At 44.2% G+C, this 25,667-nt stretch overlaps 1 protein-coding gene across 3 annotated transcripts in view; it reads right to left on the bottom strand.

The window, feature by feature from the left end:
- The window catches only part of AFF3 (ALF transcription elongation factor 3), a 478,017-nt gene that overhangs the window by 32,502 nt on the left and 419,848 nt on the right, over nt 1-25,667 (bottom strand). For all 3 annotated transcript variants that reach the window (XM_084641601.1, XM_084641602.1, XM_084641603.1), the window contains 2 exons: nt 23,877-24,078; nt 18,210-18,331 (listed from right to left, as the gene is read on the bottom strand). In XM_084641601.1, coding sequence (XP_084497727.1) covers nt 18,210-18,331; nt 23,877-24,078 — 324 coding nt within the window. The remainder of the gene's footprint in view (nt 1-18,209; nt 18,332-23,876; nt 24,079-25,667) is intronic.

The raw sequence follows: 25,667 nt of genomic DNA, 5'->3' as shown, positions 1-25,667 counted from the left end.
AGAGTTCAAGCAACACAGGGACACAGTTCCTTCTTGTCTGGGATTTTTATTCCTTTTTCTCAGAGTTTAAACTGATGGGATGAGTCCACCTGCAGATCTCTCCTTCATGGGCATTGGGGGGAGCAATCACCATCTTTATTCTTTGATGTTTCACAATGGCTCATTTGGTCTCAATGGGCCTTCATGGTGGGTAGGACCTAACACCTTCTTTAGGAAGCCAGCATGTCTGCGTTAACTAATGCTCCTTTCTTGTTTGATGACTTACACAATTACTGATGGTTACAATGCAAACACTTAAAATAACCTTATGCCATGGGGTACAGATGTTATAAGTAAGATTAATACATGCAGCATCCTACAAGCATTTCATAAAGTCTAAACACTAAACAAATTCTTATAAGCTTAACCCCTATTTTAACACCAGTAACAGGCAGGTGAGCCAGGCTGGTTTCAGCTACGCGTTTGTCAGCGTTCAGTGAGGCCCAAGGGCCTTGGCATGAGCTGGCATCTGGTCTGCCAATGTCACAGGAATTTCCCAAGTTTAAATTTTTTTTCCTTTTTTTTCCTTTGATGTAGCTCAGTGAAGACGTAGATTTAAAGTGTTTAGGTCAGCAGGATAGGATGAGTCATAAAGCTACCACTGACAATAACAGGAGTGGTACTGGATCCATAACTGCTGTGGAAACCAACAGAACTGACACTGAGTCCCCTCCCCCAATTAGTCACTGTGCTTAATTTCTTAATAATGAAATGTTGCAATATGGAAATTTGTTTCACCTGTTTCCTTTATGTGCAGCTGGTTGCATACATATTCCAGGAGATTTAATTATAGTTTGGAGGTATGACAACAAGCTGGTTTTAAGATCATGGGAGACTAAGGGCAGGGCTACACTTGCAGATGTAGAGCGCCGGGAGTTAAACCGGCCCTCAGAGACAGCAGCAGGGAAAATGCTGCTGTGTGTTCACAATGCCAGCTGCAAGCACAGTGGTGTGGCCACATTAGCAGCTCTTGCAACGCCACAGAGAGCAGTGCATTGTGGTAGCTATCCCAGTGTGCAAGTGGCTGCAGCATGCTTTTCAGATGGGGTGTGTGGAGTATGACAGGGAGTGTGTTGTGTATGTGGGGGGGAGAGACCGTGTGTTTTGGGGGGCAGAGAGTGTGTCAGCATGCTGTCTTGTAAGTTCAGACAGTGGCAGGGGGAAACCCTGGTATCAGCCCCCAACCCCACCTCTCTCTCTCTCTCTCTCTCTCTCTCTCTCTCACACACACACACACACAAACGCCTGCCTCGGCAACAGCAGCAGCATTCCACAGTAATGGTTGCTCTGTGTCCCGGAGCAGATTAGCAGCCGGCTGTCAGAACGGAGCTTTGAAAGGGGATATCCGCATGCCTGCAACCGAGTTCAAAGCAATGACCAGAGTGGCCACTTCACTTCAAGAGATTATAGGACATTTCCAGAGGCCAATCACAGTGCAGTAATGCAACGTGTTGTCCACAATGACACCCGGGCATTTCAGCTGGGGCAGAGCAAGCTCTACGCTTCTCGTGGAGGTGGATTACCAGGAGCGCTCCAGCTGCAGAGTCCAGGCGCTCTAAGTGTCTTGCCAGTGTGGACACCTCAGGAGTTAGGGAGCCCGGGGCTGATTTAATGCGCTCTAACTTGCAAGTGTAGCCAAGGCCTCAGTAAGGTTAGACAGAAGTAAAATTTGACATGTGGGTAATTTTTAATGACCTCTGACGAATATTTCACACATTTTCTTCAAATTTAGCAGAGCCTTTGCTTTTTGAGTAAATCTAGCAATTTTCAAAGATATAGGTAGGGGAAAATGCTCTATAGTGGGAACTGGTTGCAACGTTAACTGTGCAGAGGAGAGTCTACTGCTTTTCCATAATAACAAAAAAACAAAAAAGAAAAAAACAACATCTTAGTTCAAAATGTTTCTTTTTGTCCCCCTCAATGTGGAATTTCACCCCAGAGTTACAATGATCCCTTTTCCAAGATTGCAGAGCTGGACTATTGACAGTTTTAAATTCTAATACCTCCCAATCCGTCACAGCTAAAATACCTCCTGTGTCCATTGAGACCCCCAGATTGTCTTAGTGTGTATGGAATCCTCATGATTGGAGATTTGAAAGATCAGGTTAGACAAACAACAGTCAGAATTGGTCTAGCTATACTGAATCCTGCGTCCGTGCAGGCAGATGGACTAGAAATCAGTGTTTCTCAACCTTTTTGATACCAGGGACTGGCTTGCTGCCTTCCTAAACTGTATCAGGGTGATCTCAGGGACCAGTGCTGGTCCACGGACCAGTCGGTGAGAAACACTGGACTATATGACTTCTTGAGGTCCCTTCCAGCCCTAGATTTCTATGATTCTATGAAACAAAATATGTGATAGCAAGTGGTGGCAGATGTTTGGATTTATCACCTTTTTCACTTGCAAGATCATCCCAAACTCATGTCATTAAAACTTTTATCCCACCATACACCACCATGCATATATAAATTGCATGTATAATTTGTTTGTTTGAAGTGTCCTGACAGCCTGCAAAAGCAAAGTAAGATAATGCAATGTAATTATATTCTACTTATATAGAAGTTAACTGTAAATTGCTCGCTAGCTTGTAACAGCATAGACACTGCTCCAGAGTTATGATTACCAAGTTATTCTGCAGAGTTATGATTAGCAATGAAAGTATTAACATGAGACGTGCATTACTTAAGTAATAATCTCCGCCTTTTCAGGTTCTACCACGATGCACTGAGCCAAAGGGCTTGTCTACTTCGTGGGATAAGGCGCATTGTGGGGGTGTGATTTCTAAAGCACACTAACCTGTTGCTCATGGATTAGTCTGTGCAGACCCTGTTGGTGTGTACTAAAGGTACCCTAGTGCGCTCTAATATAGTACTCTTTCAAGTAGTAATTGTAGGTTACTCCATGAATAGCCCTTCTGAAGTCAATGGGACTACTTCTAGAGCATGGTGCTACCCCACAGAAGTAAGGGTATCAGAACTTGGCACTATTTATAGAGATAGGCCCAACCTGTAAAATTTAGATTTGAATCTGGATCTGAACTTTCCTCAAGTTTCAGAGAGTTGGGAGTTAGAATTTCAATGGAAGTAATATTTAAAACAATTAAATATTAAGTTTTATAGCTAGGTCTAATTCATACAGATTTCACCTATGTCATTTACAGTGACTTTGGAGGGACTGTAAGACTGAATTAACACATATTTTTCTAAGTTGTGATATTGTCCCCAATTCATTTAAGTAGAAAAGGCCATATTCATAAATCCAGAAATACAGCCCCATTTAGATTTCTTTGAGATATTAAGAGTAAGGGAACATTTAAGGAAATACGTAGGTGTGTGTCTACAGTGTCAGCACAGGCATACCCTGGGAAGAAGCACTCAACTCTCCACAGTGAAAAATGTGCGTGACTTTCTATTAGAACTACAATTTTGAAATCCAATGCCACAAAACTGCAAACATTGTAATCTGTTTACAAATTTGTATGTTGTCAGAGAGTTGGAAGATGAAATTTCTTGTTAGATTTTATGTAAATTTGCTGTTTTGTTTTTAAGATCCAGGCCAATAATATCATGTTTTGGCTGGTTTAAAATTTTTTGAATGCTTTTTTATTATGGAATCTCTCCAAAACAAGGAAGGGTTGAAGTTTCCTGTTTAGTCTGGGTTTGCAATTTGTACACAAGTGCCTTTTGCCCCTTTAAATCCAGCATTACAGATCATTTAAAAATGATTACGTTCTGAAGTGAAATCTTCAGAATGTTCTGTAGGCTTCTTGCAGATACACTATCTCAGGAGCACGATGGACTATCATGATCTGAAGATTAGCAGCTGTGACACATCCCCAGTGCACCTTACATATTGTCCAGAACCCCTGGACAACTTAATTATTCAGCATGTCTAGCTCAGATCCTGTGCACTTTATATATTATACCTTTCTCAGATGATGCACATGATTACCTGTGAAATTCACAACAGAGTATGTTAAATGTTTTTCTAGTACTACAGACTATTGAGGTATAATGATTTTGAATCCGTATATCTTTTAAGATCTTTTCCATTTACCTAAACTTCATCTGTGACTGGACCTCTCCAATGAGATTTGTGGGAATATCAGTATTTGTGGTAATCTCAGACTTTTTATTCCCATGGATTCTCTCATTTTCCTACATGGAATAAACTTCCTTTTATTTAAGCAATATTTGAGTTGTTGCTTGTTTTGGATGTTGCTGTTGGGAGGCATCCTGAGGTGAAGTAAGAAATCCTTTGATCTCTGAGAAGAAATAAAAGGAAGGTCTGAGCCTAAACCCACTTTGGATTCTTAGCCTAAGGTGTGCCCCTGGGGTTCTCTGCCAGAAGGTGCTTGTAGCTGATCTCGCAATTCAGCATGGGAAAAACTGAAAGACCAGGGAAAGGAAGGCAACTATTTAGGGCTAAAGGGTTAGGAGGTATTAGGCTGCTTATTAAATTGCGGTGGAAGGTGAGTAACAGAAATGGGAGTTTTGTAAAGTTAATTCATGGTCTCCTATTTTTCGGTGGGTTGGGCCTGATTATCTTCTTACTTACACTGGTGTATCTCCATTGACTTCAATGGTGTTACTCCAGATTTACGCCAATGTAAGTGAGAACAAAATTGGCTTTGTTTCTTAGCAGAAGTGTGACTTCAGTTAGTGTGCACAATTAACTTTTTGACCATCTGTTTAAAACCTTAGCTGTATATCAAACTTTTTTGTTTCTGAATATCTCAATATTGATATGGCTATAAACTTCTTCAGCAAAGCAGAGATGCGTTACAACACAGACTATATCCCTCACATTGCTCTTTAAAAGGCAATTGAAAGACTGCCAAGCATCAGCGCCAACTCAGGAACCTGGGTGAATTCTCATTGGGATGAGGTGGAATAATGTGCCATTATATGAAACCAGCTCCTCTTGATGAGAATTTACCCAGCTATACTGACTGGGTAGCTCCATCAAATGCAGCTGGAACCAGTTCAACACATTCTCAGTCACATCTAGCTAGTCACCTAGGCAGTGCCATAGAATCCAGTCATTTACAAAATAAAAAACCTCACTGAGGGTTCTGATAGTACAACAAGGACAGGCTTCTTTTTCCACAGTGGTATGCAGATCATTCATAATTTTCAAGGGCAATCTCAGGACCATGTCTGTGGCTGACTCCTGGATTAAATTTATCAAACAATTCACTACTGTCCAGAAGTCCTTTCACTTGTATTACCACCAATTTCTTTAGAAACTTGTCAAAAGCCAGCAGGAAATACAGCATGTCCATTACTTGTTATGTTGCACATGATCACAGCATGAGCTAGCATGGCTCCAAGCATTATAATCACTCTCCTTCCAATAGCAACCTTTTAGAATTTCCGGACTGCTGACAGTCTAAGAATGGTGTTACGACGCAGGTGAAATGCAGGTTTGTGTGTGTGTTTCTCTATGTAATGTATATACGTGCCAGATTACAATGAGTCTGAGAACCTCCCTTTACCATCTTGGTCATCTGCCATCTTCTGTGAATTATATTTAGTCTAGCAGATAATTTAGTAAAAGAAATGTAAATTCATGTAGTCAAAAATGAATCATACAAAGCAAATCAATAAAAGCATTACTTCACAAAATAATCTAGCAGTATTTACAAAAACAATCTCTTTGGAAGTCAACATCATTGGAATTACCAGGTACTACATAGCTTAGATTCCAATACACAATTTTAATTATAACTGCATTCAAACACACATTTTTCATCTATTTTGATATATTGTGTAGTTTTCAGTTTTATTTACATAATTTACCATTTGTACATTATTTCTCGCTGTGTATGGTGCTTTATGAGGATACATTAAAAAAGGTAGTAAAAGTTCAATGAACCATCAAAACTGTAGCCAAGTGCATATTTTAATGTTCTTCAGAGATAGCATTACTGAAGTATTATAAAAACCACACTACTGCTTCCATAATGTAAAACAATTGCATGTAATAAAAGGAACTTAAATCATAATTCTAAATGCAGGGCCAGATTCACCTGAGGGTTGTGTACTTTGCAACCCAGGCACTCAGGGGTGGTTGTGCTGGAGGGGGCAAGGAGGGCATTTTAAAGATCTAATCAGAGCTAAATGGAATCCATCAGTACAGGCTGGCCTAGTTCTACCCCTTCTAGCCCTTCCCCAGACATTTTTGAGGTGGCACCAGCAAGCTCTGAGCCTTTTAGGTTGACTGCATTCTTGCACTCCTACTCCGCACAATACCCCACCACTGTCTCAGTGGGGAGATGCTTGATTGCGGTCCTGAGAGGAAAGAGAATGGAGGGGCAGACGTGGCTGCTCTGGGGCTTCCTCTTCCCCATGACCCCTGCACCAAACACAAGTGAGCGGGGAGTGAGATGTGTGTGTGGGGGGAGAAGCAATTTCTCCGCATCTCCCTGTTGCTATTGTCGGGGCTGTGGAGTTGAATGGAGAATTGATTATGTGTCTTTCATCCTTCCTCTTCTTGTATGTGAGGCCCTCAGAGCACGCAACAGCCATCCTGCTGCAGCTACTGCTCTACCCTATAAATAATTAAGAAGGAATTTTTCCCTTAGGTCAGGTTTGACACGGTGTCCGATTTTTGTTTGGGGTTGGGTTTTTTTGGCCTTCCTTGCAGCAATTTGGAGGCCTGATTTTAGGTTAATAAGGAGCAAGGGCATGACTTAAAAGTTGCACTTGAGTTTGTAATTTCATTGCCACTTGCACCTGGTATCCAGTGCAGGTGAAAGGCTCAAAAAAGGCCAACTCTCAGAGATAAACATGAGCCTGGAAGATGGCTGGTAGATCCTATTAGCCTGGAGAAAGCAGGGGAGACCTGAAGTCTTCACAGACTGTGGCACCCTTCATGTGGATGCTAATCTTCCCTCATTGGGAGAGGGTGAGAGGATTAAGAGGTGCGAGGGGCTAGGCTGAAGAGGGCCAAACCTGAATATTGGTTGTTTGGTATGGAGGCCATTAAATTTTGCACTGGGCCCTGGTAAATGTAAAACCCTGGGGCTTTTTTGTTGTTGTTTGTTGTTTTTGGTTGCAGGGGAGGGGAGAGGAATCCCCCTGCATTAAAGTTAAAAACTTAATAGAGCTGCAGCCTTTTGCTTTAAAATTCCTCCCAGTGTCTGTGTTTCATGCTCCTGTATGTCCCGATCAATAGATTCTGGATTGGAGCCTCGAGGCCCTGCTGTAACATAAATATTAAATAACAACAGCAGCACACCGAAAACAAAACTCACATCCAGCATATCTAATGAACAACAATCTTAAGTACAGTCTGCAGAGTAACCTTTTGTAAACGCTGAGACTGGCTGATAACGCGTTACCTGCTCTGCTGGATCGGACAGGATGTTTGGTAATTTGGCTGAAGGCAGCTTTCACGACTGTCTACTTTATTTGGCTCAAAGGTGCTGTATAAATAAATAAAATGCATCATACTAAGAAAACAACACAATAAACTTTCAGGAGCAGCAGGGCCAGTGTCCTCCAAAGAATACCAGTACAATAGGTTAGGACAAGCTTGTTTATTTTCTAGTGCAGTAAATTTCTACATCAGTAAGAGAGACTCTTTTCAAATATACATCTGTCACAGTAAGTCCCAAATCCTGCCCTCCTCCTGCAATTCCATTGCACCGGGGAGAGGGGCTCTATTTCAGAAGCGTGTACAGTTTATGCATGGCTGTGTGCCCTACAGGATGAGGCAGGAACACTACTGGTTCCATTGGCCATTCCCACCATTTAGAATGGGCACAAACAGTGCCAAGGCTATTCAAGTTCTGTAGATGAAGAACTGGACAAAGAGCAGATACACTCCTGTTCCATAACCTGAGGCAGATTCCTTTCCTTCTGCCCTAACAGAGATCCCCAGGACCTAGTCATCTGGGTACTAACAACAGAAGTTTCCCCTAAGGAAAGTCAGTGGGAGTTTTGCCACTCAATAACATTACAACAGGGCTGAATTTGGCTCTAAGGGTATGTCTACATTGCAACGTAAGCACAGACAAACTCAGGCTTCAGCCAAAACCCCACTTCCATCTACACACAAATCTCTCAGGCTCAGACCTATGGACTCTTTGGGGGTATAGGGACCAAATCTGAGTCAAGCTGGGATGAAGAGTTTGAGCCTGCCACAGGGCAGCTGGTCCCTGTGGACAGACTAAACCCAGAGCCCCTGGATCAGAGCAGGTCAGACCAATCCACTAATCAAAGAGGGCTGGGCTACACCTGGATCTATAGAGGTTGCTAGTGGGCAGCTGGAAAGAAAGGACTGAGACAGGCTGTGCCCTAGGGAGGAAAGGCCCACACTGAAGTGGAGTTAGCTCCTGAGGTGGGTCCCTGGAGCAAGGAGCATCTCTGTTGCTCCAAGAGGAGAGCAGAGCTGGTTGAGACTGGGAAGCTGCTAGGAGCTAGAGTGCCAGAGACCCTTGGGAAGGGTGGCCCTGAAGCCTGGGGCCAAGAATGGAGTTAAACTATTTTCTGTTTGTTTGATAACCCTTGTTAAAAGGAATAAACCTCCTAGAAAAGACTGGGTGGGGCAGCGCATGCTTTGGAGCTGGGAGAAGTGACAGCCCTGGTAACAGAGCTCTATTGCTGTGCAGGAATTCAACCCGCGTGAATCAGGTCCTGGGAGTCTTCAAAAAGTATTCCACAAGCCCATGGGCCAATTTCCTTTGTCCATTCCATCCCAAGACTCTCCAGTCAACTCAGGTGAAAACAGAAACCACCCCCTTGGGTGTACAGCAGCAGTTCCGGGAGTCAGCATTAACCCTTCCATTGTCTTCTGACCACTGAGCTGCAAACGCACCATCAGAGAGCCTTCTGTGTTTGCAATGGAGACTGAACAGAACAAGCCTTCTGCAAATTGCGCTGCTTCATGGTTATGGGAGCACAGCCAGATTTTGGTGAATCTCTGGTCTGAGGCTAGCATAACTCTGGACTTGAGTAAGAAGTGTCCAGGAATGATCATGCATACCAGCAGACAGTGAAGGAGCCAGCAGCTTTGCAAACCGGTGCCCAGTGCAGGGAGTGGATTAAGCAGCTCAAGAGTGAGAATTGGAAGACCAGGGACCAGAACCATACCTCGGGCAGCTCCCATTTTATGAGGAGTTTGACCGGGTGCTGGGCGCTGCACCCAGACAGAGCCAACTATAGCACATGATGACCTGCTCAGCCAGGATGGTGCCCTGCTGGCCCCAGAATCCAGCATGGGGACAGATCGGAGCCAGCAGCAGGCACCGACTGAGCTCTGACTCTGTTGCTGAAACTGGTCCCAGAGCAGGCTTTGAAGCAGCAAATTCTGGGTCCATACTTGGAGGAGCTGTTTGAGACTAGCCCTGAGGAATATTCTGCTACTGTGCCTGCAGCAGACACAAAAGGGACAGAAGCCGCTGTGACACTGCACCCCATATTCTTCACAGTGATATTATGATATGATTATGACATAATCATAATGTATTTTATTACAAATAATTCATGTGAGGTGTCATTGGAAAGGTTATGATTTGCTGAATATGATTATCCTATTTGTATGCATGTATCATTTTTGTATCCAAAGTTATGAATATTGACTATGTATTTGTATTTCAAAATGTAGTTACAAATGAACAACATCCACTAGGCAAAAGGCTCTCAGTCTAGATGTCTCGCTGGGAAGGGCCCATTCAGGTTCATGAGCCATTAGGAAGAAACAATAGGCCTTAGGAGAACCTTATCTCCCACCTGGGGAGCCTTCCTGAGGATACTACAGACAGCCTCTGAGTAATGGCTGGTGTGACACTACAGGGACATGTGACCAGGTCACCTGGTGCTGGACTCCATCTTGGGATGTCAGTATTTTCCCACTGACTGGCGTGGGAACCAAGCTTTGAAACAAAGCATTCCCGCCAACGTTCCCTCTAATTTTTTACATCTATGTGCGGATTAAATTTTGTTATGTGCACCAATATGGAGGTGATGTGTGGCAGGGGTGGGACCAAGGGGGTTTGGAGTGTGTGTGTGGGGTGCTCAGGTCTGGGGTAGGAGGCTGGGGTATGGAGGGGAGTGAGGGCTCTGGGGTGGGGCTGGGGCTGAGGAGTTTGGGGTCCAGGCTGCCCCAGGGGATTCTCCCCAGCCCTCTCCACGCCAGCAGCAGCTCCAGGGCCGGGGGAGAAGTGCCTCTCCCCACGGCATCCCTGCACACCGCCAACTTGCTTCCCTTCCCGCCTACCTCTTTCCTCTCCCCAGATCCCTGTGGCTGCACACCTGTGTGGCCCTTTATAGCCTGCTGCGCGGCCGCACAGCTGCGCAGCTTAGAGGGAACTTAGGTTCCCACCATATGCAAAAGCTGTATAAGGCAGGGGAGTGACATCACCGTGGTTCTTCACTGACTCCCCACCCAAAGAGACTCCTGGAAACACCTGAGGAACAAAGACTGAACTGGGGGAAGTGCTGGATCCAGACTAAAGGGATTTTAAGCCTGTGAATGGAACACCTAGGGATTCCAAGCTGTAAAGCAAGTGCAGCTTGCTCCTTAAGAACCTGCAGCCTGCTTGTACCATCTCTTAGGGTGAGAATTTTCTATTCATATCCAATCTTGTAGTATATTAAGTTTAAATAGCGTTTTTGTTTATTTGCTAAGTAATCTGCTTTGATCTGTTTGCTATCCCTTATAATCACTTAAAAGCTATCTTTTGTAGTTAATTTGTTTTTGCTTTGTTTAAAACCAGTGTGTGGGAGTCATAACTGAGGGCAGAAAGCTGTTGTGTATTCCTGTCCACATTGAGGGATGGGGCGAATTTCATGAGCTTACACTGTACAGTTCCCTGTGCAGCACAAGATAGTATAATTTGGGGTTTACCCTCCAATGGAGGTGTGTGCCTGAGTAGCTAGGAAGTTCCCTAATTGGAGCCTTCCCATGCAGGACTGGTCACAGCGTCTGCATGTAACTGCAGCTAGGTGTGTCCCTACATGTGGTCTGGGCAGCTTGTCACAGCTGTACAGTGTAAACGGAGCCCAAACTGGTGGGTTGGGGGAGCTCAGTGGTACCCCAGTTCCAGGTGGTACCCTGGGGGGAACCCGTCACAGCCACCCCTGAGCCTGGTAAGTTTCTGGCTCCATGCTAATATTTATTGATACCATAATGGGAGGAATTTCTACTCTATGAACCAATGCAAAAGTTATGAGAGACCTAGGTTAGCAGTATGTATTTGCTAGTAATGGATTGTAGTAAAGTACACCTTTAAAGAGTATTTTTACTGGGAAGGCACAGATTTTTGCTAGGGGAATTCCTATTTCTTAAAAATAATAGCATTACACAGCTGTGTCTTTAGGTTTGCTGCTATGTAAACACTCAAATGTCTATGGAGCCGCCTGGAAACAGAGAACTCTGGGCGTGTGTTTGAGGAAATGTTTTCCATTTCCAAATCGAGTCTATTTCAGTTAGAGGTAATTCATGCCGCCCATAGGTGACAAATGACTGGGGTTTCAGTTTTTGTCCAAAAATGTGCTGGCTGTGGGGTGGAGGAAGGCTGTGGAGGTCTGCATGTTTGCACGAAGCCATAACAGGGTAAGCCAGGTGGAAAGCGAATGCAGCATCCTGTTGATTCTCTCATGAATTCTGAGCCAATCCTGGATGCTGATAGTTGAAAACTTTTCCTGAAGCAGGAACTCCACATAGGTAACCACGCTGTGGTGAAGGATGTATGCTTCAGGGCCACCTCGGTAGCTGACCAGCCCACTCCACTCATAGATATGCTGTTCAACCACTATACATTTGACTGCATGTACTATCACTTTCCCACCAGCAGGATGGAATAATATTTCCCTTTGCCAACATGGCACCACAAGAACAGTTAAGTCCTCCAGAATGTGTAAGTCCTGAAATGATAGAGAAAGCTTTGTAGCAAGACCACTGACCATTCTACCCCAAACCCAAACAGTTATGCAATTTTTTGTAAAACCAAGTGAGCTTAGAATTTTTAACTTACCATTGTCTCTGCACTACTTTAGTTGAGATTAACCAGGCTGTATCCAGGAAGATTTTGTGGACTGAAGCATCCCTCTCACAATATATTGCAGTTCAGTTGTGAAATGGAACACTTTATGTCCTTGAAATTCCACAAGAATTATTTCTGCACTCCTCCATTGAGCTATGTGAGACAATAACCCTGTTTCTTGTCCTGCAGGCTCCTGGACCTTACCTGGCTGCTGTACCTCCCCACCTTGCCCTCAGCGCAGCACAAGCCTGGCCCAACATACCTTCATGGACCATTCCAAAAGGAAGCATTTCTGTGATGAACTGATGGTTGAAGTTTCGGAGAGGGCCAATGAGCAGGTTCAGTACCAGAAACAGAAGGACTTATGACTAGAGAAAGGGCATCCGAGAGGCAGGAGAAAAGGCTGAGGCTCACTTCACAGCTTGAGGACAGGGTTTCAGCAAGGGAGCAGGCACTTGCTAAACAGTTCCTGGAACAGGAAGGGCGGTTAAGGGAGGAGGACAGAGCTCAGCAGAGAGAACTATTTAAGCGACTCATCTCCATCATGGATGCAAGAGTAACGGCTCCTGCTGCCTCTCTCACACCATGGCATGGTTCCTCTGTCACGTCCCTTTGGTCTAGAAACAGCTTGGAACACTCCGTATCTGAGTGGCCCATGCAATTGGGCCCCAGGAGCAGCTGGGCAGGGCAAACTAAACCCCACGCAGCCCTCCGTTCTGACTTCCCCTCCTGTGGACACCCCCCTCCCTGGTACCAAGCATATGGAAAACGGGGAAAGAAGAACTGGGGGATAGGGGACAAGAAGAAAGTCAAGGAAAATGTGGGCCCCTTACTGAATGAGGGTGGCAAACTAGTGACAGAGGATGTGGAAAAAGCTAATGTACTCAATGCTTTTTTTGCCTCTGTCTTCACGAACAATGTCAGCTCCCAGACTGCTGCACAGGGCAGCATAGCATGGGGAGGAGGTGACCAGCCCTCTGTGGAGAAAGAAGTGGTTCGGGGCTATTTAGCAAAGCTGGACGAGCACAAGTCCATGGGGCCGGATGCGCTGCATCCGAGAGTGCTAAAGGAGTTGGCAGATGTGATTGCAGAGCCATTGGCCATTATCTTTGAAAACTCATGGTGATCAGGCGAGGTCCCGGACGACTGGAAAAAGGCTAATGTAGTGCCCATCTTTAAAAAAGGGAAGAAGGAGGATCCTGGGAACTACAGGCCAGTCAGCCTCACCTCAGTCCCTGGAAAAATCATGGAGCAGGTCCTCAAGGAATCAATTCTGAAGCACTTAGAGGAGAGGAAAGTGATCAGGAACAGTCAGCATGGATTCACCAAGGGCAAGTCATGCCTGACTAATCTAACTGCCTTCTATGATAACTGGCTCTGTGGATGAGGGGAAAGCAGTGGATGTGTTGTTCCTTGACTTTAGCAAAGCTTTTGACACGGTCTCCCACAGTATTCTTGCCAGCAAGTTAAAGAAGTTTGGGCTGGATGAATGGACTATCAGGTGGATAGAAAGCTGGCTAGATTGTCGGGCTCAACGGGTAGTGATCAATGGCTCCATGTCTAGTTGGCAGCCGGTATCAAGTGGAGTGCCCCAAGGGTCAGTCCTCGGGCCAGTTTTGTTCAATATCTTCATTAACTTTCTGGAGGATGGTGTGGATTGCACCCTCAGCAAGTTTGCAGATGACACGAAACTGGGAGGAGAGGTAAATACGCTGGAGGGGAGGGATAGGATACAGGGGGACCTAGACAAATTAGAGGATTGGGCCAAAAGAAATCTGATGAGGTTCAACAAGAACAAGTGTAGAGTCCTGCACTTAAGACGGAAGAATCCCATACACTGCTACAGACTAGGGACCGAATGGCTAGGCAGCAGTTCTGCAGAAAAGGACCTAGGGGTTACAGTGGACAAGAAGCTGGATATGAGTCAACAGTGTGCCCAAGAAGGCCAATGGCATTTTGGGACGTATAAGTAGGGGCATTGCCAGCAGATCGAGGGACGTGATTGTTCCCCTCTATTCGACACTGGTGAGGACTCATCTGGAGTATTGTGTCCAGTTTTGGGCCCCACACTACAAGAAGGATGTGGAAAAATTGGAAAAGGTCCAGCGGAGGGCAACAAAAATGATTAGGGGACTGGAACACATGACTTATGAGGAGAGGCTGAGGGAACTGGGATTGTTTAGTCTGCAGAAGAGAAGAATGAGGGGGGATTTGATACCTGCTTTCAACTACCTGAAAGGGGGTTCCAAAGAGGATGAATCTAGACTGTTCTCAGTGATAGCAGATGACAGAACGAGGAGTAATGGTCTCAAGTTGCAGTGGGGGAGGTTTAGGTTGGATATTAGGAAAACCTTTTTCACTAGGAGGGTGGTGAAACACTGGAATGGGTTATCTAGGGAGGTGGTGGAATCTCCTTCCTTAGATATTTTTAAGGTCAGGCTTGACAAAGCCCTGGCTGGGATGATTTAGTTGGGGATTGGTCCTGCTTTGAGCAGGGGGTTGGACTAGGTGACCTCCTGAGGTCCCTTCCAACCCTGATATTCTATGACATGCAGCAACATGGGGGGTTCTGTACTGTTTGCACTTTTCCTCTACTTTTGTTTCGTTTTGGAAATGTTGTTTTGTAACTGGTGTTTGGGTGTTGTAATGGCAACCGCCCTGCTTGGCAATGGGTGACAGTTGTACTGTTTTAACACAAGTTTACAATAAAGTTTTTTATGTCATCAGGAAAGTTTATTGCTATCCCTGCACCTCATCATACAATCGGTATTGAAATAATCAAGCTAAACCCATGATCAGGAACAATGAGGAAGTACGTACAGCAATCCACTCTTCAATCACTTCCTTATATGAATCCATACCGTGAATCATCCCACCCTTTTTGTAAGTTGTCATATCATTCATAACTACGTTGCATGGCAATCAAGCCCCTATCTCTCCCTAGCACTGACACCCCCCGAAACCAAATAGCTTCAACCCCCACAAGCACGTTCATAGAAATACTAATCTTCCTCTTCCATGGGACCATGCCAGTCCATAATGTGGGAGCACAAAGCATCTCTGTTGCCCAGGTGCATCCAGCTCCAGCTGTGGTAGCCGCACTTGCTGGCTGAGTGTAACGATTCAGTGGCCCCTTGCTTCTCATAGGTCCATTCAGGGGGAAATGACTCACCTCTGGCTTCAAAGATTGTGTAGAGTACAGCAAGCTACAGTAATGCAGACAGCATTGATGCCACTGGCATCCAAACAGGTCTGTGGGCACCTCCAACAGTGCCTCATGCGTGTGTCTTTACCCTGGAGGGCTAAGGCAAGCTACTCAAAACTCCAAAAATGTAAGCTTTCTTCATGTGAAAGTTCTGGACCCACTGCTGGTCATCCCAGGTCTGCATGACCATGTGATTCCCACCAGTCTGTGCTTGTGGGCCTGTGCCAGAAGCGCTGGTTTATGCAGGGAGCATCAGCGGCTATAGCGAGTGTAATGAGCAGCATCAGCCGCTGGGAGCTCTTCCCTCTTCTGCTTTCTTGTCCTTCTCCTGCTCCAGCCAACATGCTCTCAGGTGCCTTTCCTGGGTAAGAAAACGCCGTCGAAATGTCCACCAGTGTGTCATGGAAGCTCTGCCCTGACACAGGAGTGAAAACGCAAGCAAGAGAACTTCTTGAAAAGGGGTCTCCTCCATGTTGCGTGGCAGGCTGTGCTGGCAGGCTGTTCAAACTTCCTGTAATGTGCAGGGTGGGCAGGAAACCTTTCCCACAGTGTACCACAAGCAAAGGGCTAGAACAGCCACATTTTGGGAGTTTGAGATGTGGTTGGTTTGACTCGGGTCTGTGTGCTGAGTGTGGACGCCAGAGCCCTCACTGTTTCAAGCCCAGACTAGAAAATTCTTAACATAGGGTTGAGAATTAATATAGACACTCAAACCTCAGGTTCTCCAACACAGGTCAGCTGACTTGAGTCCCACTAACCCATGGCTTACATTGCAGTATAGACATACCCTCAATGTTATTACACAGCCTCTAAAATTCTCTCTCTTTATACAGTAGTATAAGTCTCAAATGGCTAAAAAATCCTGTACATCTAACTGAAGTACACAAACTGGAAAACAGTAACCCCATATATCTTTTATATGTCACTTGTATGCCTGATGTGTCAGATTCATAGATTCCAAGGCCAGAAGGGACCATTGTGATGATTTAGTCTCACCTCCTGAATAACACAGGCCACAGAACTTCCCAAAGTAATTCGTAGAGCATGTCTTGAAGCATATTCAGAACATGCAGGAAAACCATGGAAAGCAGGATTTTGCTTGCCATTTTAAATACTTTATTTTATGCAAATACAGTATCCACAATAGGCACTTTGCTAAACAAGATACTTTTCACTGACCTACTTGTGATCCAATTTATTATTAGATACAACTGTTTTCAGTGATCTGAAGAAAACAAGTTGGGAACAAAGTGAAGAGTTCTTGAGTGGTTGAAACAAATGAGAGTGGTTGTTTTAAATCAGATATGTGCGATTTAGTCTCTTCATACTATGATCTCTGATTAAAACAGACAGTATAATCCAAGGCTGGATTACTGTAATTCAGAGTTTTGTGCTTTAACAGATGAAATTTTCTCTGGACATAATTTTGGGGCAAATGTTGTCATTAGGGGTACTACAGTAGGTTCAAAATTATGTACTGCATTTCCTCAAATTCCATGATGTGGTACCATAGGAATCTGAAAAATTCTGTTTGCCATCTTTAATTTGATCTTTCTGATGTGTGAGTCAATTTTGTTGATTTTGGACATTTGCAATCAGTCTAATCCACAACATTTTAGTGACCTCCATACATAGCAATTTGGGATCCAAGGTCAAGGGCTTCTGGTGATACATAAACAAAGGGCTAAGATGATAGGCATAGAAATCCTTTACTTAGAAATAGCAACTGCCTATTGTACTATTTGTAAGCACAAAATTAAGATATATTTGATTTTTGTTGCTTATCTAATTCAGCTTTTTAGATTGCTTTAATTTTTTTATTTTTTATGGGCTGCAAATTGCTTAGGGACACACTGCATGGAAGGCACTACACAGGAACAGTTTTTATTGTATTTCTCTCTCTGAAAAGGTTAAGGAGTTTTATTGCAGATGTCTGTCGGAAATCTCACATGTATCACTAATGGAAGAAGCAAGTGATAAAAGCCTCTGAGTTGATAGATTTCAGAGTAACAGCCGTGTTAGTCTGTATTCGCAAAAAGAAAAGGAATACTTGTGGCACCTTAGAGACTAACCAATTTATTTGAGCATAAGCTTTTGTGAGCTACAGCTCACTTCATTGGATGCAGATAGAGATAGTGAAAAAAGCAGTTTTAGCTCCTGTGACAGCATTCTGGAAAAAACACTGTTTCTTATCAGCAGGTTGAGGAGGAATCAGACTGAGGTACAACAGTTGTATTGTAACTGTTTCTGATTGCATTTTGTCTTCTAATCCATACTGATGAGCTGTTTCCCGGGTAAAAGCAGTCTGGGGAGGCGGCTGCAATTTACACAGTATCACATCCCTCATATTCAGAAAGGTAAATATATGAAGATCAGGTCATTACAAGTCAACATGTCTATTTGAACCAACGGGAATTTAAGCTTTATTTTGATATATAACATGGTAAAGTACCTTGAAAAATGAAGAAGCAATTTTAAATCCTTTAAATGAGAGATGACTACAAACTGGAGCCATTTTAAAAATCTGCTGAACTATAAGGAGGGATGGGGGATTTGAATAAACAGGGTCAAACGCCTTTGGTTTTGGCTTTACAATACCAAAACCAGCACAATTCCTCATTTTTCCTCGCTGTGACTATAAATAGCAAGTGACCTTGTTAAAAAACACAATGAAACAACACAACCTCTGGATACAAATATATTTCAGGCTCAAGAAACAAAACAAAATGACCTCTTAGCAAACTTGATGGTGTACAGTCCTAGTTCAGTGTTTGGAGAAGTAGATGTGTAACTTGCAGTAACAATAACAGGAATTATACAATTTGTTCAATTTACAATGTAATGTGCTGAAATATATCTTACTATGATGGCATTGGCCATGTCTGAGCTCCTGTTGGGCAAGATTTATTTTTATTTCATAAAAAAAATTTGCACTTAAATTGCTTTTTTTGAAAAAAGGCATCTGTACTTACATATCATCAAAGATGAGCTTTGTTCTGCAGTCTTTGTGTGCCCTGGATAAAGATGGCCAAGACTCTGTTTGGGAGTGTGGCTTGTTGCAGAGAACACTTTCTGAATTGATGTGAACTGCTTTCTAGACAACAAACAATACAGAACACATTGAGAAATTGATCATTGAGTTAGAAATAGCAGCTAATAAACTATAAAAATTTGACTGCATTGTGCTGTAAATTGCAAGTTAGTGTGCTCACTATTTCAACAGGGAGTACACATAACTAGCTTGTCACTGATAGCCACAAATTCACAGATATTGCGAATAGTTACAGGTAAAGGGCTTTAGAATTTCAGGTGATATGCAGAAGAAACAGAACAGAATTATTAGTCACTAGCTGAAGGGCCATAACACGATGAGTGTAGTTATTAAATCATAGACCAGCTGTGGTTATTCTGCATGTCAAGCCACATTTCAGTGTCCAAACTGTTTGGGGTTTTTTGTTTTGTTGCTGTAACTTTCCACCAGTTTGGGTTGTTATTATTATTTGACAGTAACTGCAACAGAATAAAATTCCTTCTGCTTCAGACAAAAGAAGGAAATGGAATGAAGGTCTCAACAGAAAGCTCCATGATCTAACCACCACTTACTGCCTAGCTTTCTCTGTAAGTAATCTACACGATCAGTTGGTCATGGCAGCTAGGCACCAGATGGGCAGATTTGCTAAAACAAAACCAACCGTGACATTTACAATTCATGAGCTCTCAACTTCTGTATGGGACATCCAGATCAGTTCAGTGGGATAATTTTCAGATGAATAACCAGATACATAAAAATTTTATTAAAGGGATTATTAAAATGTTGACCAAATGGAGCATTTCCAGGCTATGCAGAAAATCAGAGTGGAATGCATTAGCTAAGGGTGTGGATCATAAAGCAATCACTTTTTATTTCTAATTTCCAATACATTTATCTTTGAAGGACTTTAAATTATTTTCCAGATATCAAATAATTATAACTCTAAATGAGTTCATAAACCAGCCTCTAAACTTAGGTGTTTAAAAATGTACATTTACGTCATGATGGAAGAGAAATTGGTCAGTCCAATATATTAAAAATGCCTTTTCAAGGCCTTGTATATAGCCTATTTTTCAAATACTTAATATTGTTTATTTCTTTTTATTAAGTGTGAGAGACTCTAGAAACACTTACCTAATTTAGAACAACATATTTAAGACAAAACATCTCAAAGTTAGATCAGAAATGTTTACTTTTTCTCCCCACCTCATTACCCCCCTTTCTTCCACCGCAAATCTGCCTTTTTGGAACAGGCCAGTTGCCCCTGAGCAGAAGTGACTTGAGGGGTTTGGGCTAAAGTTCAGTTTCCTGCTGTGAGGTGTAGGCGCTTGAAGCCTGTAATGCAGAGGTGGGCAAACTATGGCACGTGGGCCCCTCCTGCCCGGCCCCTGAGCTCCTGGCCTGGGAAGCTAGCCCCCGGCCCCTTCCCCACTGTTCCCCCCCCCCCCGCAGCCTCAGCTCACTGTGCTGCCGGCACAATGCTCTGGGCAGTGGGGCTGCGAGCTCCTGGGTCAGCGCAGCTGCAGAGCCCGGCCTGACCCGGTGCTCTGTGCTGCGCGGTGGCAGGACAATTTCCTGGCGCAAGTGCTAGAGGAGCCAACTGGGGGGGGCGCTTTTCTTGACCTGCTGCTCACAAACCGGGTAGAATTAGTGGGGGAAGCAAAAGTGGATGGGAATCTGGGAGGCAGTGACCATGAGTTGGTTGAGTTCAGGATCCTGACGCAGGGAAGAAAGGTAAGCAGCAGGATACGGACCCTGGACTTCAGGAAAGCAGACTTCGACTCCCTCAGGGAACGGATGGCCAGGATCCCCTGGGGGACTAACTTGAAGGGGAAAGGAGTCCAGGAGAGCTGGCTGTATTTCAAGGAATCCCTGTTGAGGTTACAGGGACAAACCATCCCGATGAGTCGAAAGAATAGTAAATATGGCAGGCGACCAGCTTGGCTTAATGGTGAAATCCTAGCGGATCTTAAACATAAAAAAGAAGCTTACAAGAAGTGGAAGGTTGGACATATGACCAGGGAAGAGTATAAAAATATTGCTCGGGCATGTAGGAATGATATCAGGAGGGCCAAATCGCACCTGGAGCTGCAGCTAGCCAGAGATGTCAAGAGTAACAAGAAGGGTTTCTTCAGGTATGTTGGCAACAAGAAGAAAGCCAAGGAAAGTGTGGGCCCCTTACTGAATGAGGGAGGCAACCTAGTGACAGAGGATGTGGAAAAAGCTAATGTACTCAATGCTTTTTTTGCCTCTGTTTTCACTAACAAGGTCAGCTCCCAGACTGCTGCGCTGGGCATCACAAAATGGGGAAGAGATGGCCAGCCCTCTGTGGAGATAGAGGTGGTTAGGGACTATTTAGAAAAGCTGGACGTGCACAAGTCCATGGGGCCGGACGAGTTGCATCCGAGAGTGCTGAAGGAATTGGCGGCTGTGATTGCAGAGCCATTGGCCATTATCTTTGAAAACTCGTGGCGAACGGGGGAAGTCCCGGATGACTGGAAAAAGGCTAATGTAGTGCCAATCTTTAAAAAAGGGAAGAAGGAGGATCCTGGGAACTACAGGCCAGTCAGCCTCACCTCAGTCCCTGGAAAAATCATGGAGCAGGTCCTCAAAGAATCAATCCTGAAGCACTTGCATGAGAGGAAAGTGATCAGGAACAGCCAGCATGGATTCACCAAGGGAAGGTCATGCCTGACTAATCTAATCGCCTTTTATGATGAGATTACTGGTTCTGTGGATGAAGGGAAAGCAGTGGATGTATTGTTTCTTGACTTTAGCAAAGCTTTTGACACGGTCTCCCACAGTATTCTTGTCAGCAAGTTAAGGAAGTATGGGCTGGATGAATGCACTATAAGGTGGGTAGAAAGCTGGCTAGATTGTCGGGCTCAACGGGTAGTGATCAATGGCTCCATGTCTAGTTGGCAGCCGGTATCAAGTGGAGTGCCCCAAGGGTCGGTCCTGGGGCTGGTTTTGTTCAATATCTTCATAAATGATCTGGAGGATGGTGTGGATTGCACTCTCAGCAAATTTGTGGATGATACTAAACTGGGAGGAGTGGTAGATACGCTGGAGGGGAGGGATAGGATACAGAAGGACCTAGACAAATTGGAGGATTGGGCCAAAAGAAATCTGATGAGGTTCAATAAGGATAAGTGCAGGGTCCTGCACTTAGGACGGAAGAACCCAATGCACAGCTACAGACTAGGGACCGAATGGCTAGGCAGCAGTTCTGCGGAAAAGGACCTGGGGGTGACAGTGGACGAGAAGCTGGATATGAGTCAGCAGTGTGCCCTTGTTGCCAAGAAGGCCAATGGCATTTTGGGATGTATAAGTAGGGGCATAGCGAGCAGATCGAGGGACGTGATCGTTCCCCTCTATTCGACATTGGAGGCCTCATCTGGAGTACTGTGTCCAGTTTTGGGCCCCACACTTCAAGAAGGATGTGGATAAATTGGAGAGAGTCCAGCGAAGGGCAACAAAAATGATTAGGGGTCTGGAACACATGAGTTATGAGGAGAGGCTGAGGGAGCTGGGATTGTTTAGCCTGCAGAAGAGAAGAATGAGGGGGGATTTGATAGCTGCTTTCAACTACCTGAAAGGGGTTCCAAAGAGGATGAATCTAGACTGTTCTCAGTGATAGCAGATGACAGAACGAGGAGTAATGGTCTCAAGTTGCAGTGGGGGAGGTTTAGATTGGATATTAGGAAAAACTTTTTCACTAAGAGGGTGGTGAAACACTGGAATGCGTTACCTAGGGAGGTGGTAGAATCTCCTTCCTTAGAGGTTTTTAAGGTCAGGCTTGACAAAGCCCTGGCTGGGATGATTTAACTGGGAATTGGTCCTGCTTTGAGCAGGGGGTTGGACTAGATGACCTTCTGGGGTCCCTTCCAACCCTGATATTCTATGATTCTATGATTCTATGGCTGGCTCCAGCTGGGCGGCGTGGCTGTAACACCGCCAGCCACCGGTGCTCCAGGCAGCGTGGTAAGGGGACAGGGAGCGGGGGGTTGGATAGAGGGCAGGGGATTTTGGGGTGGTGGTCAGGGGGTGAGGGTGTGGTTAGGGGTTGGGGCGGTCAGCGGGCGGGGAATGGGGGGCGTTGAATGGGGGCAGGAGTCCCGGTGGGGCCGTCAGGAAGGAGGGAGGGGGTTGGATGGGGCGGCGGGGGGAGGTCAGGTGACAGGGAACAGGGGAGGGGATGGGGCACGGGTCTCGGGGGGGGGCCAACAGGAAACGGGGGAGTTGGATGGGGCAGGAGTCCCGGGGGTGGGGGGCAGTCGCCAGTCCACACCTGGCTTTTTGGGGAGGCACAACCTCCCCTAACCGGCCCTCCATACAATTTCCAGAACCCAATGTGGCCCTCAGGCCAAAAAGTTTGCCCGCCCCGCTGTAATGCATCAAGACATTAATAATAATAAAGAATATATTTGGTGAAAATATTCAATACTTTCTCTTATTATTTCTTCTTCCTTTTCATGGAACGTATAATGGCTAAAACCTTGTTCTCTATGCAGGAAAAGATCATGCAACGGAATTCCTCATGTAGTTTCCTATGGCTCATTTCACTGCTGAAGAGGGAAATGCTGAGATTAAGCTCTGCTCACAAAACCGACCAATTTTGTGTCCTCGAAAGGCTGCAGATCTCTAGGGACCTGCTGAAGAGCAGGATCATCCACATGAAGGCACTGTTCCTCTAATCCATCATCAGCCCCCAACAGGTGCCTCTTGACTGCATGGCAGCACAGCTACCTGGGTGCCACTCTACCACAGACCCACTTCGCCTACCTGAGGTGTTCCAAAAATGAAACGGGTGTGCACCAAAGCTATTGTCGAGTCCATGATTATTATTAATTTTGGGGCGGCACTGGTGGGAAGTCGAGCATGGAGAGTGCCCATTCCCCTTTCCCATGCACAGAGCCTCAACTCTGAGGAGGAGCCTTTGATGGAAGGGGAAGAATGATGCAGCAGGAGTAGCACTCTATTGTTCCCTGTATGTGGAGCTTCAGGGTTTGCACTGGTTTTCTCCACAGAGGAAATATTGGGTTGACCTTCCTAGTTTACTGTTCCCTTGGGCTGATTTTGCATTCCTTTTACTCCTAAGACTCCTGTTTCAGGAATCTAATGATTCAAGAAAGGCAGGATTGGAGCTCTTGTCTATTTTGCCATCTCTGTCATTTCATGCACAGGTCTGTTCATTTATTGGAAATATATTTATGAGGAAAACGATTTCAGGCATGCAAACACACACAATTTCAGTTCAGAATGCCAAGATCAGCAGCATGTTTTTCTTGTACAACTTTTCTGTTTATGGACATCTGAGTTGCAAAACATGGAATTCCTTACTTTTTGCCTGTTCTTTACTTCTTGCAAACCTTGGTTGTGTACTTACCTGCTCTGTGGATTTCCTTCCACCTCCTATTTTTCAGGTCATTTTTAATCCTGTTATGTCTTACCATTTCCCCAATGGAAAAATCTTACTTAATGGGACATTCATTATTATGTTCCTTTCCATGATATTCTGCAGAAATATCAAGGGCTGTATGAGCAGTGATACAAAGAGAAGAAAAATCAGCTGGGTTTTATACTACGATCAACAACATAAACTTACATTGCAGTCTGCAGGATGTGGCTGTGGCTGGATTTCACTCTTATGTTTTTTGCTGGAGGACATGGAAGGTAATAGGCTGCTGCCATTAGGTCTACTGGAAGAAGTTAAATCATCATTGGAATATTTGTGTTTTGATGCATCAGAGAGGGGTGAGATGGGAGACCGAAGCATTTTCTCATTTTTATTTATTGGTATCGCCAAGCTGGAAATGGAAATTACAGTAATGGAGTGTCACAAAGCTGGATTTGAGAAAGGTAAATGTTTTATATATTATCGAAACTTTGAATTTAAAACCTGCTGGCAGGATGAAGTCTACTGATGTCTGGAAACAACTTTATAGTATCAGGACCAAGAGTTAATTTACAAATTTGGATCATGTTTCTTCTCTTTCCCTCCAGGGTAAATTGTCATTCTGGGGTTACTATAAAGTCCATGTCAAAGTACTTGAAAAAATAAGGAGATAAATGGCAATTCCTCACTGTCTTTTAAGGGTTACTTGGAGAAGGAGATGAGGTTCTAAAGTGTAAGTTTAGGTTATAGAGTCCTATTTCACAATAACAGGTGACAATTTACAAGCCATAGCAATAAAACCATATGTGAATTAAACAGGGAATGTGCTAGAAGACGATTGGGATGTCTCTGAATTCAATGACCAGGCCTTGGTCATTCAGTTTACAGTAATTTGGTGCAGGTTCTGAAGACAAAGAAATATGTGCTAGTGTACCAGACAAAGAAAAGCATTCTCACAATGGAAACAAGGAAATGTCTACTGCTGCATCTTCTACAAGGGAAAGCCGTGTTAGAGAAGCCATTTTTTAGAGAAGCCACAGATAGAGCAACAGGTGGCAACAGTAGCAATAAACTGTAAAGAAACTTTTCATGTGCTAATTTGAAGAAGATACTTAAATGAAAAATTAAAGCAACACATAGAGTATACATTTTTTTAAGAGCGATAACTTTGCATTGAGCCTACATTTGTGATTAAGAGTAGACAGAATATTTTAATACAATATGAAAAGGAGGACTTGTGCCACCTTAGAGACTAACCAATTTATTTGAGCATAAGCTTTCGTGAGCTACAGCTGTATAGTGGATACAGACTAACACGGCTGCTACCCTGAAACCTGTTAATACAATATGTTTCCCTGCCACATTCTCTTCAATCCAGCCTATTCCTTTGTAAGGACATTTCTCACTTCTTTATAGATACAGTATCAGAAACTACACCCTGAATGTCCTTGCAAAAGTGAATATGATACAAAATACATTTTGTTTTACCACATCATTTCAGAGAACAGAACTAATTAAACATTTGGCTCCCAAACACTTGTTCATTTATCTTACGAGTCTTTAAAAACTTGAGGTGGCAGAAACCATAGCTCACTATTAGAACTTTTTAGATCTTCATCGGCTCATAAGGCAGTACTTTTAAAGTGTGGCTAAAGGAATTTTTTTTTCAATGGCTTACACTTCTTATGAGAGGGTCAAGGTGAGCAAATGTCAATAGTGATTTTTTGGTAAGAAAAACAACAGATTTTATTGTTAATTTTGAATATTTAGGAGCCCCTTGCTGATGCTCCAACTTTATTTCCTTTTTTCAAATGGAAGCTTTGCCCTGGTCAGCTGGGTTCATACATCATTATCAGGGGGGTGAGGCTAAAGTAGCCTGAAGAAGCTACATCTGCTTTGAAGTGCAACAGCACTAGGAAGGATGGTCAAGTTGTTAGGGTACTAGCATGGAATTCAGGATGACCTGCGTTCAGTTCTCTGCTGTATGAGTTACTGTATGAC

The sequence above is a fragment of the Lepidochelys olivacea genome, assembly GCF_965140295.1.
Source record: "Lepidochelys olivacea isolate rLepOli2 genome assembly, chromosome: 1".
Lineage (NCBI taxonomy): Eukaryota > Metazoa > Chordata > Testudines > Cheloniidae > Lepidochelys > Lepidochelys olivacea.
The sequence above is the reverse complement of the archived record's forward strand: the minus strand, read 5'-3'. Positions and strand labels throughout refer to the sequence as shown.